The sequence below is a fragment of the Mustela nigripes genome, chromosome 7, assembly GCF_022355385.1.
Source record: "Mustela nigripes isolate SB6536 chromosome 7, MUSNIG.SB6536, whole genome shotgun sequence".
Classification (NCBI taxonomy): domain Eukaryota; kingdom Metazoa; phylum Chordata; class Mammalia; order Carnivora; family Mustelidae; genus Mustela; species Mustela nigripes.
Genome location: NC_081563.1, coordinates 123,154,419 through 123,171,664, shown reverse-complemented (window position 1 = coordinate 123,171,664; position 17,246 = coordinate 123,154,419). Strand labels below are relative to the sequence as shown.

General features: G+C 50.0%; 1 protein-coding gene and 1 non-coding gene across 13 annotated transcripts in view; one reads left to right on the top strand and one right to left on the bottom strand.

Moving 5' to 3' along the window:
- The window catches only part of PTPRT (protein tyrosine phosphatase receptor type T), a 1,054,416-nt gene that overhangs the window by 961,872 nt on the left and 75,298 nt on the right, over positions 1–17,246 (top strand). For all 12 annotated transcript variants that reach the window (XM_059407029.1, XM_059407023.1, XM_059407028.1 and 9 more), the window contains one exon: positions 10,204–10,291. In XM_059407029.1, the coding sequence (XP_059263012.1) occupies positions 10,204–10,291 (88 nt within the window). The remainder of the gene's footprint in view (positions 1–10,203; positions 10,292–17,246) is intronic.
- Positions 1,798–1,935, bottom strand: LOC132022930 (small nucleolar RNA SNORA43). The gene has a single exon (XR_009405813.1). It is a non-coding gene; the product is annotated as a small nucleolar RNA SNORA43 (small nucleolar RNA).

Sequence of the window (17,246 nt, the reverse complement as noted above, 5' to 3'; positions counted from 1 at the left end):
CAGGGCACATTCTTGCTCCTCTCTCTTCTACCAACCATCTGCAAAATATATATGAATACTAAATATCAACTTCATTGAATTACAGTGTGCTGGCAAAAGGCTTCATGATTAAGAATAGTTCTATCCAGGAAAAAAAATAAGGGGGGTCAGTATTTTTTTTTTTAAGATTTTATTTATTTACTTGAAAGAGAGAGAGAGTGAGAAACCATAAGCTAGGAGAAGCAGAAGGAGAAACAGACTGCCCCCCCCTTTTAGGTTTTATTTATTTCCTTGAGGGAGAGGAAAAGGCAGTATTTCTTAAAGAAAGACACCAACACAGAATGACTTCCATATCTCTGGGCTGTCTGTGTAGGGACACCGAGTATTTGCCTTAAAATTTAAGTTGACTCGTCCCCAGAAATCTGCTGCTCCCATTTGCCTTATTCCTAAGACAATGGTTCCCAAACTGTGACATGTGTCGGAATCACCTGGAGAGTCAGGAAAGAACATTAGGACACAGGGTCGTTGACACGGGACAGGGCCCAGTCCTCTGCATTTGGCCACGTCCCCTAAGAAATTTGAATGACTACCAAAATTTGAGAACCATAGTCGTAAAATTTCTTTTTAAAAGAAACCTTGAGCTTTTAATGGGGGGCTTTTTAAATGGTGCTCTGGGACTCTACACACAGACACGCACTCAACTCTTCTGCCTTGATCAGCGCTCCTGTCACAGACAAATACCCCCATCGTGCTGCCATCTGATTTTCTACTCGGCTTCCCCGGCAGAACTCATAAATTACCGTCTATTTAGTGACATGGTCGCAATAATATTTGCTCTCCTGATGCCACTCTGAGTAGATGTCATTAGTTATCCTCTCCTGCCTTCCCCATCCACATTTATAATCCCTAAGGCGTGGGCTTTTTAGTGCAGAAAGAGACATTGTTGCAAGCTTGGGCCCTGCCAGGCCAGCCGGGCCACCGGGAACTCACACAGTTCCTTAGGGTGAAAGAGCGAAAGGTGCACGTGTCTCAAGATACTTGTTTATAATATATACAGAACTGCCTACCAAATAGATGATGCTGCCTCAGACGTGTGGCTCTTGTACTGTGCACAACCAGTACAGCTGTCCATGGCAGCCCTTCCCATCTACCAGCCAGCAGGGGACTTCAGTTAATATTAGTGTTTACTGAACTCATGGACCTCCATGGAGATCAGACCTTGGGCCTCCAACACTTCACAAAACTTTCTCTTTCTTTGAATACTCCATCTTACCTGTTCCTAGGGTGAATGATTTGTCCTGCTTTGTCCAGGATCGTCCCAGTTTTAAAATGAAATCCTACAACCCCGGGAAGCCCTTTTGTCCAAGGCAAACCAGGATGGATGTTGCAAAGAGCCCCCATCTTTGGTCTTCTGACAGTAAATTGGATGTTTGTGATGAAAGGGAGGCAGAGAGTGAGTTCCAGAAGTAAGCCGTGGGTGTCTGTAAGCACATCCTTAGGCAAGACAGGGAAGGACGAGACTCCAAACACCTGCGCACCCGACATGGTGTAGCAACCTACCATGGTTGCCTCCGGTAGTCACAAATCATCACCAAACTCCATGAGGTGTATTTGCTTTTCATTGTTTTAAGTTCACATGCCATCAAACCCACTGCGGGGTGGGGCAGAGGTGTACATTCCCTAAGTTTTCACAAATGCATAGAGTCACGTAAACACCAAGAGGCACAAGAGTTCAGCTGGCAACAACCTCCCCTCCCTGCCCCACAGAGTCGACCCTTCCCCCACCGCTAACCTGAAGGGTGTATTTTTTTCTTTTTAGTGTGTTAGGCTATAAACCGTTCTTAGTGCTCACTATTCTGAGTGCTGAGCATAAAAACAGCCACTTCCTCTTTGCCTCCACGTCCCAAGTGGAGCACAGCCGCTGAATCTGTGGCACAGGCAGGTCCCCACTGCACCCCCCGCACCCCCTGCCCCCAGCCTGAAGGCCACGCTCAGAAATGTGGCATGGCTGGGAAGGGCAGTTATTGACTTAATGTTCAGAAAAGTTCATGGAAACCAGGAGGGACAAAATATTCCCTTCTAGTCTGTCTGCCTTTTGCAAAGCCCTGCCTTTTCCCTGACTCATTAGGCACCGCCGGTGGACAAGAGGCATTCCTGACAAAAATGAAGGAAAGAGGGGATATGGAGAAAGGGGACCCCTCTTCCACTGTTGGTTGGAATGCAAGTTGGTGCAGCCACTTTGGAGAACAGTGTGGAGATTCCTCAAGAAATTAAAAATAGAGCTTCCCTATGACCCTGCCATTGCACTACTGGGTATTTACCCCAAAGATACAGATGTAGTGAAAAGAAGGGCCATTTGTACCCCAATGTTCATAGCAGCAATGGCCACGGTCGCCAAACTGTGGAAAGAACCAAGATGCCCCGACGAATGGATAAGGAAGATGTGGTCCATATACACTATGGAGAATTATGCCTCCACCGGAAAGGATGAATCCCCAACTTTTGTAGAAACATGGATGGGACTGGAAAAGATTATGCTGAGTGAAATAAGTCAAGCAGAGAGAGTCAATTATCATATGGTTTCACTTATTTGTGGAGCATAACAAATAGCATGGAGGACATGGGGAGATAGAGAGGAGAAGGGAGTTGGGGGAAATTGGAAGGGGAGGTGAACCATGAGAGACTATGGACTCTGAAAAACAATCTGAGGGGTTTGAAGGGGCAGGGGGTGGGAGGTTGGGGGAACCACGTGGTGAGTATTAGGACAAAGATTGCATGGAGCACTGGGTGTGGTGCAAAAAACAATGAATACTGTTATGCTGAAAATAAATAAATAAATAAATAGATAGATAAATTAAAAAAAAAAAAAAAAAAAAAAAGAAGAAGGAAAGACCCAGGGGAAAGGGTGCCTCCTGGTGGAGACCTTCCAAAGTATGCCAGAGAATGCCGTATGGCAGGCATGTTGGGGAAGTCCTGGCAGTCTGGACAGCTCTTGGAGAAAGTAGGCCATCAGCTGTGCCCCGAGGCAGCAGTCAGGAAGTGCCTGGTCAGCATTCCCTGGGCCTGGTTTTACTGTACCCCAGGGCATATCCTACCCAATTATCTCCAAGGATACAGTCAAACCATATGAGGAACATCATAACTGGCAGAATCTGCCAAGGATAGGCGGTGCACAGGGAAATGAAGTGGCAGGGCACTCCCCGCCTTGGGTGGCAGCTGAGTTGCTCCTGGGAGGTCTGTGTTCTGACATTTCACTATTTGGGCACAGTGGAAAGAGGCTTAGGTGTAAAGACGAGTGTGCAACGAAGGATGGCCAGCTTTAGAAAGGACCCTCCTCTCTCAGGAGAGCCAAGCCTACAGGTTGAAGGAACCAGCCAGACAGCAGGGGCCATTCCTGGTTAGAGCAGGGAACTAAAGTAGTAAGTGGGGAAACTGAGGTAGTTTCCACTGTCCAGTGGACTGATTCAGCACAGCAGGGCCTGCAAAGCCCAGGACCCCCACGGGGGTCTCTCTAGGTAGGTGGAGTGTCTGGCTTATGGAGCTCCGTGGCTGGGAGCAGCGAAGCTGGATGGGTGAGCGGGAAGGTCGCAGTCACAGGGAGAGTTAGGAGGTACCAGATCTCAATCTGACCTTCAAGTCTGTGAAGCCTGGCAGCAGGAATGAAGGGAGGGTTCATGAGACAAGAGCTCCGAGCCACTTTCGCGCTGTTGGGACTGGCTCAGCCTCCTCATCTGGAAACATGTCCGGAGCATGTTCACTGGTGTAGAATAAAACTTGTACTCGTGGCGGTGGTTCACCGACCACCACTGCACGCCACTCCCTCCCCCGCCCACATTCTGCGTCACTTGCTTGCTCCTATTCTCTAGACCCCAGAGAGCAACCCCCCTTCCAGCTCCAGAACACACCAGGCTCATTCCATGTCAGGGTCTTTGCACTTGCTCTTGCTTCAGCCCTAGAATGTTCTTCCCCCTGCTTTTGCCACGGCTGGCTTCTGCTCGACGTTCAGTGTTCAGCGCCAGTGTGTTAACAAGACACACGTAGGAACACACCTGGTGTTGAGCAAGCCAGGTTTAAATCCTGCAGGATATCTCAGTAAAAGGACATGAGAAATGGCTCTGAGGCTGTGGGCTGTGTTGGGGGACACGGGGCTTTGTTCGGGATTGGGCATTGTGAGGCAGTGGTAAGATTCGGGACCTTAATAAATCCTAGCTCTAAGAAGAGGACGCTGGACAGAGGCTAAAGCTGTGAGTGACAGAGGAGCAGCTGTCTCTCCTATGACCCAAGATAGGTGGAACTTTGGTCATATTTTTTTTTTCTTGGCTTGGACAATATTCATACTGTGTCTGTTTAGTTAGGACCACACCGTGGTCATTTGTATGCCTTGCCCCATCTTGGCCTCAGAGTAGCCTCTGAAGTTGGCATTCTGAGAAATTGTTTATGCTCAAGAGTAAGACACCAGCATCTGGCTGTGAGTGCTTGGCCAGCTGCTTGGGCTTGCTGCTTTCTTTCTCAAATGTCACCTTTTCAAAAATGCCCTAAGCAGTCCATTCTATCTGAAGCTGTCCCTTGCTCCTAGGCACTGTCTACACTGGCACCTTGTATATTGCCATGAACACGCTGGGATATACTGGTTTATAAACAGTAATTATCTTGTCTGTTCGTTTATTGTCTGCACCTTCCCACAACTAGAACTAAGTTCCTTAGAACCTGGGTGCCATGTTCGTTGCTGTTATTTCTAGAACCCAAGAATGGCGTGTAGCACCCAGATGGTTGCTATGGAACAGAGGGAGAGAGGGAGGGCGGGAGGAGGGCGGAGGAGTGGAGGGAAGATGGATCCACTCAACTCGTGCGCTCAGGCAAGTCATTTCCTGTTTCTAGACCTCACTTTGCCAATCTCTAAAGTGAGGCGACAATTTTCTCAGAAGATCCTTCCACGTCTGACTTTTGAGGATTCTGTGAACGCCACAGCTCAGACCTCCAGGGATGAGGACATCCCCACACGCGTCTTCTAGGATATCCCCCAAATGATTGCCTTAGAAAAAGCAACACTGTTGAAGAGTAGGAAACATTTCCACACTCAGAGAAGAGTGTAAAAATAGAGCTCGCACTCTCGGGAGAAGAGAATGAGAAGAGGAAAGCAGAGATTGATAATGGATGATTATAATGAGATGGCAATTTTGGCTTGAAAAGAATGTGATTAGCTCCTAATGACCGCCGCCATTCCCTAGTCAATCTACTGTAACTAGCCACTAATGTAAAAATAATGGCCCTCGGCTGGCTCACTTTGAAGATGGAGATGAGTCTCCCTTTCATACTTTTACCCCTTCATATATTTTTTTTTTCCTTCAAGAGATTATCCCCTGTTACATTGCAGCTCCCTAAAAAGGGAAATGGACATATGATCAAAGTCTGCCAATTAGGGGGTCATTACTGCTCACTCCGAGGTGGCTCTGTTAGGCCTCGCCTCCTCTAACTCGGTCAACAGCATCGTGGCCCCCAGGCTCACCCCTCCTCCCCCAGCGCCACCGAGGGACACAGAGAGCCTCCCAGGGCTAGGTCAGGGGCCCGTGTGGTTTCCCAGAGAAGGGCCACTTATCACAACTGCTTTGCTCAGCTTAAGATTTTTCAAAGGATATCGGCATGCTGGGTGCACCCTGAAGGTTATGGCCTGGATGTTGAGATGACTCCCAAATTGTGCCATTTAAGGACTCCGAGCATGGACAGGGATCTTCATCAGATCTCTGCAGTATCACAGCACAGAGGAGTATGATAATTCTGTGGGTCCCCCATGGCATAGGGCAAAGGCAAAGTACGTGGAGGCAGAGGAAACAAAATACTATCCAAACTGTCCATAAGTGGACAGGAAGAATTATGAGGTAGTGAGCTCTCTGTCACTGAGTGTATCCAAGTAGCTGATGCTACAGATCAGCCTTCCCACTGCCCAGAAGGTCACTGTGGAAGGGAATACAACCAGATAGTTTTTAAGATCACGGACACCTCTGAGATTAAAGAGAACACACAGAAACCACCTCACCCACTAATGTTTTCAACCATCTGTCCACCCCATTCATTTATTCCAAAGGGGATTCAGGTAGATATGAAATACAGGCCAGTGTCAGTCTCTAGAGGTAGAGACAAGAACAAGAAGCTGCCCTTTTCCTGGAGTAGCCCATCATTAGGTTGGGAGACAGGACTTCCAAATTATTGGATGTAAAGGAGTCCATCCGATAATAGAAGTGACCCACTAGCTGGGGAGGAAGTGGAGTGCTGGGAGGAGTAGCAGGGATGGAGGTTTCACGAAACAGAAGATGCTTGAAATGGGTTTTAAAGGGTATGGAGGAGCTTTCCAGGCAGACTCAGGTGGAAGAGAATTTCAGGCAGAGGGAACAGCATAGACAAAGTCCGCCTCGGAAGTCTGGGACACCTGAAATGGTCTGTGGCCTTGCATTTGGTTCCCTATCTTTAGAATATTAGCCTAAGGACAAGCAATGAGGCTGGAGGGGCATGTAGGGACCTTGTATCGAAGACTTTGGAATTCATCCTGAAGATAATGGCAAGGGGAGGAACTGGGTCCTGTTCGCATTTTAGAAAGATCTCTCTGATTACAGTGGAGAATGGATTGGAGGGGACAAGACCAAAGCAAAAGAAACTAGCGAGGAGACTCGTGGAAAAGTGTTTCTCCAGGTAAATTCATTATTTGCAGGAAGTGGCTGTGCATTAGAACCACCCAGGGAGTTTAAACACTGCGGACAGCCTGTGTCCCATCCCCAGGGAGTCCGATGAAATTTAATAGGGCTGTGACTTTGGGAGTTTTGAAGCTTCCCCAGACGGTTCTAATGTACAGCCATAACAAAACCTTCAGCGAACCATAATCTAAGCCCTTGCACATAGTAGGTACTCAACAGATTCCCCCCCCCCAATAATGATGAAAATATTTGAAGTGTCCTATTCATGGCTTCCTACCACTTTCGTTGGTTGGATATCATGGAATGAACAGTTGGCCTCGATCACACAGAGTTTCCAGTAGAAAAACCGACCCCAGAGTACCCGCTTCAACCTTGAGAAGTCCAGTGTTGTCGGTGAGACAGTCATGGCCCGCCACTGCAGAGAGCCAGGAATAGATGGGCCTGGCAGGTTGTCTGAAACAGCAGGAGCTACTGGGCTGGGGCAGGAGGGTGAGGCCCCGGAGCTAGACTCTTTGGGTTCTAAGAGTTACATGCAAAAGCAAGAACCACTTGCAGTCTAGGGATGCCCTACACCGATGGCGAGGGGGACGCAGGGTGATGTCATTTGTAATAAAGAGGAAGGGAGGAGGAAGAGGACGAGGGGAAAAAGGAGAGACCGGCCCTCTGTAAAGTGAGCACTTCTCTCTCTCTGTGACCTTTGTCACACTGATATTTCGGGCAGAGATTGGTGCCCAGAGCCCAGCACCTGCTTCGCTTCTCCTCTGGGATGCTTAAGGGTTTGTGACACACACAGAATAAAATTCTGATCAATTAATAGCTGGGAAGACACTCTAGTACGTGGGTCTGAAACCCTGGGGAAGGCGAACTTGGGAGAACACAGCTTAGCCAGGCAGCCTAGGCAAGGGTCTCCCACCCCATCTCCTTTCCATCTAGAATGGCGAGGTAGCAGAAGGAGCACCAGTTCTACCTTCCCAGCCACTGCGGAGCTGAGGATCCCAGTCATGCTTCTAGAAGAAAGGTCAACAAAGGGCAGCCACAGGCTAAATCCCACCCAACACCTGTTTTCGTAAATTAAGTTTCATCAGATCCTACCCAGCTTTGTCTGGGACTGCGTTCCCTCTGCAACCACAGACCATGAGTGCAGGCGGCACAGAGTACTTGGCCTGCAAAGCCCAGGCTGCTGACCCGTTACAGGAAGTTTGCCAACGTCTTCTCTAGAAGACCCACCCAGGTTGGCTTAACACACGGGAGATTGGAAGCAAGAAAGGGGGTACTGTGAATGAGCTGGGCTTTTCCTAGGCAGTGGTCCTGCATGCCCACTGATGGGTGGCATTTCTGACCATTCGGCTGGTGGGCTTGTTGAGGCTGAACCTCGTAAGGGATGGATGGACAAAGGCAAGGCGAGCGTAATGAGATGAGAGGATGCTGGTCTCCCCCGCACTGCAGACAGGGGTGTTAGACTGAAGGAATCACAGATCCAGCCTCAGAAGCAGTGCCCAGCCCTCAAGCAGGGCACTCGGCCCATGCCGCAGGCTGCGGGGTGGAAACAGGAATCAGATTGTGGCCCGGCCCTCATGCTGCTGCAGTTTCCCGACCACTGTTCCTGCTCTCTTAACCGCCCAGCGTCCTTTTCTGTGAGATTAGTGACTGTACCCTCCCTGTGTTGCCACCACACTCGGCTCCTAGCTCTCTCAATCATTCCACGTGGTTGTTGACTTGTCTGTCTCCTCTTGGATTGATGACTCCCAACCCTTCCCCCAGCTCTGATTGGGAACGTCTGTGTCCAGACTCCCACTCTGCATCTCAGCTCGGGTGCCGACTGGTCATCTCAAATGTGCTTCTGCTGTTGCAGCTCTTACTGTGTGGAACACGGCGAGAAGCACACGGCCTCAGCAGGCGTCAGGCGCCATTCTAAGCACTTGAAGTGCCCAGAACACGATGTGTAGTTCCTGCCTCCTCGGTCTCTCTCTCCCCATGTACTTCCTCCATCTCTGCAACTGCTGTGGCTCTCCACTCACTTCTTCCAGCCAGAATCAGACTTCATCCCTCTTTCCTTCATGGTCCACACCTACAGCAGATGTGCTGGCCCCTCTCTACACTCGCCTTCCCATCATGCTCACCCAGTGCCCACCACCTGGAAGCACCTCTGGCTTGTTGCCCAGGGATTTTTCTAGAGAATATGCACCGCTTACTCGCAGAGCATGGCGGAAGTGCCGAGGGATTTCCTAAGAGTTGTCCTCAACCCGTGGTACATGAGAATTGGTGGGTAGATACCCCCAACCTGCAATGGGCCTGTGAGATGAAAGCCTGGATGTGCACTGTGGTGACTTGCTTCTGGGGTACCATGTAGTGACTTCCTTCCCGTGATCGTATTGTTGCCCCCACTCTCTCACCTGTGCTCCTTAGGATTGCCTCCCAAGGAGGATCTCCTCTTCAAACCTTTGTTTCCAAGTCTGCTTCTGAGGGAACTAAAATCTACAATATTCAACTGACCATCCTGAAAATAACCACTTCTCACTACATCTACAGCCACCGTCCCAGTAAAGGGTCCGCGGTCGCCTCATCTCTTACCCGGACCATGGCAACAACTTCCTAAACGATCTCCCTGCCTCCTCCCCAGGCATCCTAGAACCTGGGTCCCCTATTTGAGCCAGAAGGTACTTTGTAAAATATAAATCAGATCCGCTAACTGCACTGCTCAGAACCCTCCCATGGCTCTCCATCTCACTTAGAATAACACCCAACTCATGACCGGTGACCATAATACCTTTTATAGTTTGAGCTGCCCCAGCCCCTGTGGATGTCCCCATCACGGCTCTCCCTGCCTTACCCTCCTTGGATACGGTCATTTGGTTACCGTTGTAGCACCTGCTGTTCCCTCTGCCTGGAAAGCACATCCTACTTTGGGCACAACTGAATTTTTCACGTGATTAAGGAGTTTGGTACTACACGCAGCACTGGGCGTGGAGCATAAACAATGAATTTTGGGAAACTGAAAAAAAATAAAATTAAAAAAAAAAAAGAGTCAAGTTAACTGTTCCCTTCTTAGAGAAGCCCTCCTGGACTGTATGATCTGAAGAAACTCTCACCCTCCCTTCTCCCTGCTTACTTTTCTTCATAGCACTTTCCACGGTCTGAGTTTACATATGTCTTCTCCCTCATCCGTGGCATCGCCCGGTTGACTAGAAGCTCAAAGGGAACTTTGTCTATTTCTCTGTATCCCGAGTAGCTACAGCAGTGCCCAGTACATATTAGGGACTCAGTAAATACCTGTTGAATGAGTGTGTTAATGAGCAAATGACTCCCCTCCTGAGCCACGTCCGGGCTCTTGACACACAGAAGGCATCAGTGACATTTGAGTCAATGAACGAGTAGATAAGTTGATGATGGGGCCAAGTTCACATTCTCCCCAGGCCACGTCGAAGAAGACGGAGCCCTTTGACCATCCCAGTGGATCCGATTTCCCTTCCGGCTCATCGACACAATGGAGAAGGCCCCTATCTCGGGCCATTCTAACCACTCTGTCCTTCCTTTCTAGGCTTTACCAGAGGGGCAGACGGCTTCGTGGGACACAGCCAAAGAGGATGGAAACCGCAATAAGAATCGATACGGAAACATCATATCCTGTAAGAGCCCTGGGGGCCTGGGGAGCAGCCGACTCAGATCCCAGAGGAGCCCAAGGCTACTCTGGTCACACTAGGGGCAGGGGTTATGGGTTCTGCTGGCCCCCACTAGGGGCAGGTTCATGACTTCTGCCAGTCAGTCCCCACTGTGAGAGGAGCAGGTGCTGTAAGGTAAGTGCCTTGAACAGCACATGCCCGGCGTGGCAGAGGCCTGCATTGGCCAAGACACTTGGTGGCCCCGAGCCTGCAGGAAGAAAGCATGTTTTGTGCAGAGGTCAGGGAGGCACGCAAGGTCATGACTCTTTGTGTGACGTTGAGCTTTAATATTCCTGTAATCACCCGTGATACATGGTTTGATGAAGGCTGTGATGCAGAGTGGTTAGAGCCCTGTGGAGTCAGACTGCCTGGGCTTCTATCCCAGCTCGGGTCCTCGGCAAGTTACCTGACCTCTTGAAGCATCAGTTTCTTCCCTTTGAAATGTTACAAACAATAAAGACAGGGTCATTTTTAAAAGGTAGGTGAACCTTTGCACAGTGCTTGGCACCATTACTTTTAGCCACAGAGTTAGTTTCTCGTGGTCCCTGAAGGTCAGAACAGATAAATAATTCCACCTTCTTTGAACCAGAAATCACTGACTACCCATCAGGTGACATGAAATCAACCAGGTTGGTAGGGGGATGGGCGTGATCAGGGGTCCATTCTGGAAAGATCACTAGGGTAGCTGATTGGGAGGATGGATTCAATTGGGAGAGCCTGGAGACGGAGGGACTGGAGGCTACTGCAGTGGTCCCAGCAAGGGACAGTGAAGTCTGAATAAGGACAGTGCCAACACACAACATTGTGTGTGACTGTGCGTAATATTCAGTGCTAGACAGTGAGACAGGGAGAGAGACGTAGGTCACACGGTATTATCACTACAAATACTGATATGCACAGCCTTCAAAGCAGCATAAATGCAGAGAGGACAAAGTTACTTCATGCAAAATGTTGAGCCTATAGCCTGATTGAAACAAGAGCTGGCAACAGCTTTTGTCTGCTATGGTATATTCAACCTGGACCTTTTGACATCTCACTGATTGTGTGCATTGCATCTCTGGTCTCAGCTCTCAGGATTACCCCGTCTAGCCAACAACAGAGGGGGGAAAAAAAAAAGACCTTGAATAACAAATTATTTCTAGCCCAGTTCAGTGTTTTGTTTTGTTTAACTGTCTAGACATTGCCTAAGAAAAAAACTTGGAGGAAGAAAGCATAAGATACAGGCAGCTTGCAAAGGAAGAAAGAGGCAGAAGTTTTAGCTTAGCTGTTTCCTGTGCTGATTTAGGAATGGGCTATGAATGGTAGAACTAATCAGAAAACATTTATAATTTGTCTCTTGGAAGATAGTAATGTAGGCGGCAAGATTTCTTGCAAGTAAAGCACTGAAAAGAGATGCTTGAACAATCAGGATGTGTGTTTTTAAGACCCACAATGTGTGGGCCTCTGCTGACCCAGGCCTTGTGCTGGGCCCTCTGTCTCTGCTCCCATGGAGCTACCGTGCTGGGCACAGGTAGCAGCTCACTCTGGCCATCCTCTGCTCGGGCACCATGCATACCATGTCCTAAAATTATGGACTGTGAGACCTTAGGTGATCACGCCAAATCTTAGTCATCTCTCTGTAAATTGAGCACAATGAGGTCTTCCTCCTGGGGTGTTGTGCAGATAAGAAAAGATAAAGACTAGAGCACTGTGAGGAGCCCTGGCCTCTCTGAGAGACAAGAATATCCAGCCTGGGCCAGGCATCCATGCAAAAGCCCATGGGGGCTAAGGATAAAAAGATACACCAAGCTGTCTGTCTTCCAGATTTCCCTGCCCATCCTTGGTCCCCAGCACCTTCGCCCAAGCCCTAGTCAGCTCTCACCTGGACTCCGTCCAGCCATTTTCCTACAGCTGCACATCTAATCAGACCCCCAAATTCCACTTATCTATCTCTGACACAAGCCAGGGGGACATCAAAATGTCCCATCAAAATGGGAATTGGATCATGTCGTTTCCTATGGAAAACCCTTCAAACAGCTTTCCTGCATTTCTAAACATTCCTTATCCAAAGGCCCTTAGCCACCTCTCCAACTCCTGTTTCATGATGTGTCCTCTCCATCCCGGTTTCCTCAGTGAACCCACACTGATCTTCATTCAGTCTCTTGAGCTTTCTGCACCCCTTCATGCCACAGGGCCTTTGCACACTCTATGTACTCTATCAAAGTGCCCTTCCCACTTCACTTTGCTCTCCTACTAAGTTCTACTTATTCTTCAGATCCTTCTCAGTCATTGCCTCCTCAGGGAATTCTTCTGGCCCTTCAGATTTGGTCAAAACCCCATTATTCACTCCTTGGGGACAATGCATGTCTTCTCTTAACCCTCCTCCTCATTGAGATTTGAGAGGCATTTGGATGATTATCTGCTGACTGCCTGTTTTCCTCACTGGAATAGATGCTCTGTGACAGCAGGCAGATGACTGTACTTCTGTGTCCCCAAACCTGGTGTATGGCTGGGGCTCAGCAAATAGAAACTTAATGTTGGAAAGCAGACTCTGTGCAAGACCCCCAGAGAGCTTCAGCCATGGACCACTCCCTTCTGGCTTCTCAAGTAAAATAGAGAATATTCGGGAAGAACAGAGGGATGACAGAGGGTACAATGATATGCAGGAGGAAGAAGGGACTGAGTCTGAGGGGGGGCAGAGAGCTGGGACACAGGAAGGGGCAGGAAGAGAACCATCCTGGCCCCTGCAAAAGCTGCAGCTCAAAAGGCGTGATTCCAAGCAGCAAGGAGAAACAATGAAGGGGATTGAACTCCATCCCTGGGGGTACCGAAGACACTGTCGGCTCTCATCCCACCCACACCCCATGGCCGCCCCCCCTGGTGTAGAGGAACACCAGCAGACTGTCTGGCATCCTCAACCGGGACTAGGGTGAGTGAGCGAGGCACCGGCATGCAACGTTCAAGGAGACGCCATGCTCGGGGGAGCGACCCCGAGAGCAAACGCCTCACTGAGGGCTGTGCCCTGGGCGCCTCACTTGCTTCTTCCCCCTCAGGCTGCCCTGACTGCTTCTCTTCACCCGAAGACCTGCTTCGAAACTGGGGCAAGACACTCTGTGGAAAAGACCATCTCTCTCTGGCTGGTGAAATAAAATAGCCCAGCTCCTTCCCACATCCCACTGAAGGTGTGTTCTCTACCTTTTCCAGAATTTCCACAGGGCCTGGGCTGCCGTTGTCCACCACAGGAACAGGCTTGAAACACCCCCTCTTGGGGGCTGCCTTCTCTGGGCTGCCTCCCCGCCTCCGCTTCCTGCCGGTGCCCCTTGCTCCCGCATCAACCACATGCACTGGGGTCCTCCTCCCGCATCTCCTTCTGGGGAAACCCAGAGATGGCAGAGGGAATTCAAACACCTAACGATACCACCTCAACGGGCCCGAACAATCTTTCTCACAGACGGATCAGTAATTCTCCAGGACACCGCAGCCCGAGTCGGTCTGCACTCCCTACAAAAGGAGACAGGATCAGGCAACCTGTGCATCCAAAAACCCTGGAAGATGTACAGAGGAACCGAGCAAAGAAAGAGTCGTGGAATTGAAACAGGAAAGGGGAAAGAGAGACAGCCCCCAGGAATGGAAAGTGTTCCTGTCCTTGTATGTGTCCCTCCCAAAGGCAAAGTCTGCCGCGGCTTGATAAATAGAAATATTCTTGGCACAAGAAGAAAACCGGGTGTGATTAGCATCTTAAGGAACCCAGAGCTCTGGGAGGCTGGAGTGGAGGACAAAGACCCAGGCCAGGAGGACAGAGAAGATTAAAGGGGAAGAGGAGGAGGGAGAGCGCTGCCTGCAAATGAAACAATGAAAGAGACACCTTGGTTAAATCAGCCCTTTCTTCCAAAGGAAGCTGTTTAGAATTGGGTAGCGGAGACCATGGGGTTTCCAGCGGTGGGATGACAAGGCAATGAAAGGGAAGGAAGTGCACGGAGATCCAGAACAAAGAGTTCTTTGCTTTCAAGTGGCTCTGGGACAGAGTCTGTGGACAAGGGGAAATTTCAAGACCACCCCCCCACACCCCCGCCCCCAGTGTTCCCATGTGTCTGTGCTTCTGGAGGGGGTGTCCTGGGCTGGTGGTTAGAAGTTGCAGGGAGGGGAGGAAGTGACTGCAGAGGGTGCAGATTTCATCAGCTCTGTCGGGGCGGGGGGGTGGGGGGCAGGAAACAGATGGGACCCTCCAGGGGGCAGGCGGGAAGAGAATTGAATCAAGTGGTTTTTGTATAAAGGGGTGAGCTAGGTAGGTGGGGGGAGAGGACAAGGAATAGTGCAGCCCTCGAGGCTAAGTGTTCAGAGGAGAAGCTACCAGGACCCCCCAGAAAGATAGACGACCTAACTGGAAGCGTGGCCTTCATAGGCACTGCAGCGAACCCACGGTGACTCCAGCAAACAGAGCTGAGGGAGTAAGCACGTTCGTCACATTTTCTCTTGCTCCAGCTCGTGCAGGTGGTTTCCATTGGCCAAACCCAACCCAAAGCCGGAGGACGGGGGAACCTGCAGACCTCGTTCACTGGGCCAAGGTATACTAGAATACGGAACATGGGCTCAGGCAGAGCCGGGTTCTAGTGTCAGTTCCGCCCGGGACCAGACGCATGACCTTTGGCAAGGTCACTTCCTCTCTCTGACCCTCGGTTTCTCCTCTCTCAGGGCACAGAGGGCACATTAAGATGAATGACTGCTGAGTCCAAATCCAGCGTAGCGACTTTTAAACCCAGCTGAGACTGAGTCCAGCCTCTTTGAGCTCACAGGCAAGGAGTGATGGGCCAGAGATGTGGAGTCCCCAGCCCAGGTCACACCGTGGGTCTGTAGGGTGGCCCCGCCCAGCATTCCTGGCTTGTGCTGCCAGGATACCATGTGACCCTGACAAGGAATCCTTCTGCATCAAGACACATCGTGCTCTCGGGGGAGAACGTGCTTAGGGCTCCGACCTCAGAACAAATGGCCGACTGGGATGAACTTTTCAGAGAGGCCCTTCTCACTTCGAGAGAGGAACTCAGGTTTACAACAAACCTAGAGGCTTTTCTCACAGTGGTTTCTCTGCTGATTCTGGGAAGACAGACCTGGAATGGCAGAGTGGGTGCGTTGTTCAGTGTGTCTGGCTCTCAGTCCGCCTTCTCCTTTGGGGTCTCTGAGGGCGGGGTGGGGACCCTGCAGATGGGCCCTGGTACAGAAGTCGTCAGTGCCCTGGTTCATCAGAAGACTTGCTCTGGCCACTGGAGCCCTCTCTGCCTGCCTACAGGACAAGCAAGAAGTACCAAGAGATGAACCGTCCCCAGGAGCAGCCTTCAGCCGTTGACTGAGAGAGTGGGTGTGTGAGCATTCTTCCTCCTCTCCCCTGAGCCAGAAAAACCCACTGGAGCTCTCAGCAGGATGAAGCCATAGTGATCTGCCATGGGAGCTTGCTTGACGACACACCCCTTACCAGATTCCTTCCTCTGTCCATCTCCTTCCCATTCCCCTTCCCACTTCTGGGGATCACCTCCCAGGCTGACTACTTGTACTCAAATCCTGGTCTCAGATTCTGCTTCCAAAAGAACCTAGATGAGAAACTGTCCTTCCTTCCAGAAAGTTCCTTTAATGGAGTGTGGGCAGGACAGCCTGCTTAGGATGAAGCAGTCAATGGATCGGGTGGTCCTTGTGTCTCTCACTTCTCCCAGTGCTCTTCTCCTCTCTGCGCAACTTCTCTGCCCCCCTCCAAAGAGCCACCCAGCCTCAGCCGGCACAGAATGGGCAGAGCTAGGAGGTGCAGAGACTGCCAGGCTCTTTTCCTCTTCTACCCCAGCCACCCTCTCTCTAGATACTGGCAATTCAATCAAGACTGAAGGTGCTGACCTTTACCTTCAATGAGGTACCAGGCAGTCTCAGTGGAATTGTCTGCCTCCTCCCTATCCACTCGTGCAAGATGATGGCATTAACATTTCCAATCCTTCCAGGAAATGATATTTCAGCTCCACAGTTCATTGTAATGAGCCAAATCTCTTTTCTCTGAAAAATTGCACCTTTCCTTTACCCTCCTGAGTGCCCAGAAGACAGGAAGAAAGCACATCATACATCCAAGTGAGAATCTCTCCCCAGCCCCACCTCTCTCAAGTGATTCTTTTCTTAAGTGGTTTCCACTCGAGAAGACCCATTTGTAGGGCTGCCTTTGTTGGGGGAGGAGGGGAAGAGAGGCTGTGGTTTGTTTGGAGAGTTAGAATGGTGGGGTGGGGAACACAGTGGGATGGGCAGTGTTGGAGTCAGAACTGGCACAGAAGGGGGGTGGGGGCGGCAGGTCTTGGGGTTTCAGGAGGAGTAGGGATCCCACCAGTCCATGAGAAAGTTCTCGATCTTACACCTTTTCCTGAGTTGTTAAACTTCTTGGAGATTTGAGTTTCTCATCCATAAAATGGAGTGAACACACTCACACACACACACACACACACACACACACACACACACACCCCACTACCACCACCACCACCATGACAATCAAATATCAAAACATCCGTTAACCTTCTTAAAATAGTACCTGGAATATCGTATTCATGCCACACAGATACATTCCTCTGGTTCACCACATAACACAAGGCAGGTGTCTAGTCCCAGGGCCCAATTCCAGAAGGATCTTTTGGTCTTTCCCAAGACAAACTGAAGAGAAGAACAAGGGCACCTCACTGCATAATTGAACATTGACCTACACGCTTAAACCAGAGTGTGCATCAGCATCTCCTAGAGGGCTTGTTAAAATACATATTTCTGGGCCCTACACCAGAGTTTCTGATTCACCAGGTCTGGGCTGGGACTCAAGAATTTGCATTTCTTTTTTTTCTTTCTTTTTTTTTTTTTTAAGATTTTATTTATTTATTTGACAGAGAGAGATCACAAGTAGGCAGAGAAGCAGGCAGAGAGAGAGGAGGAA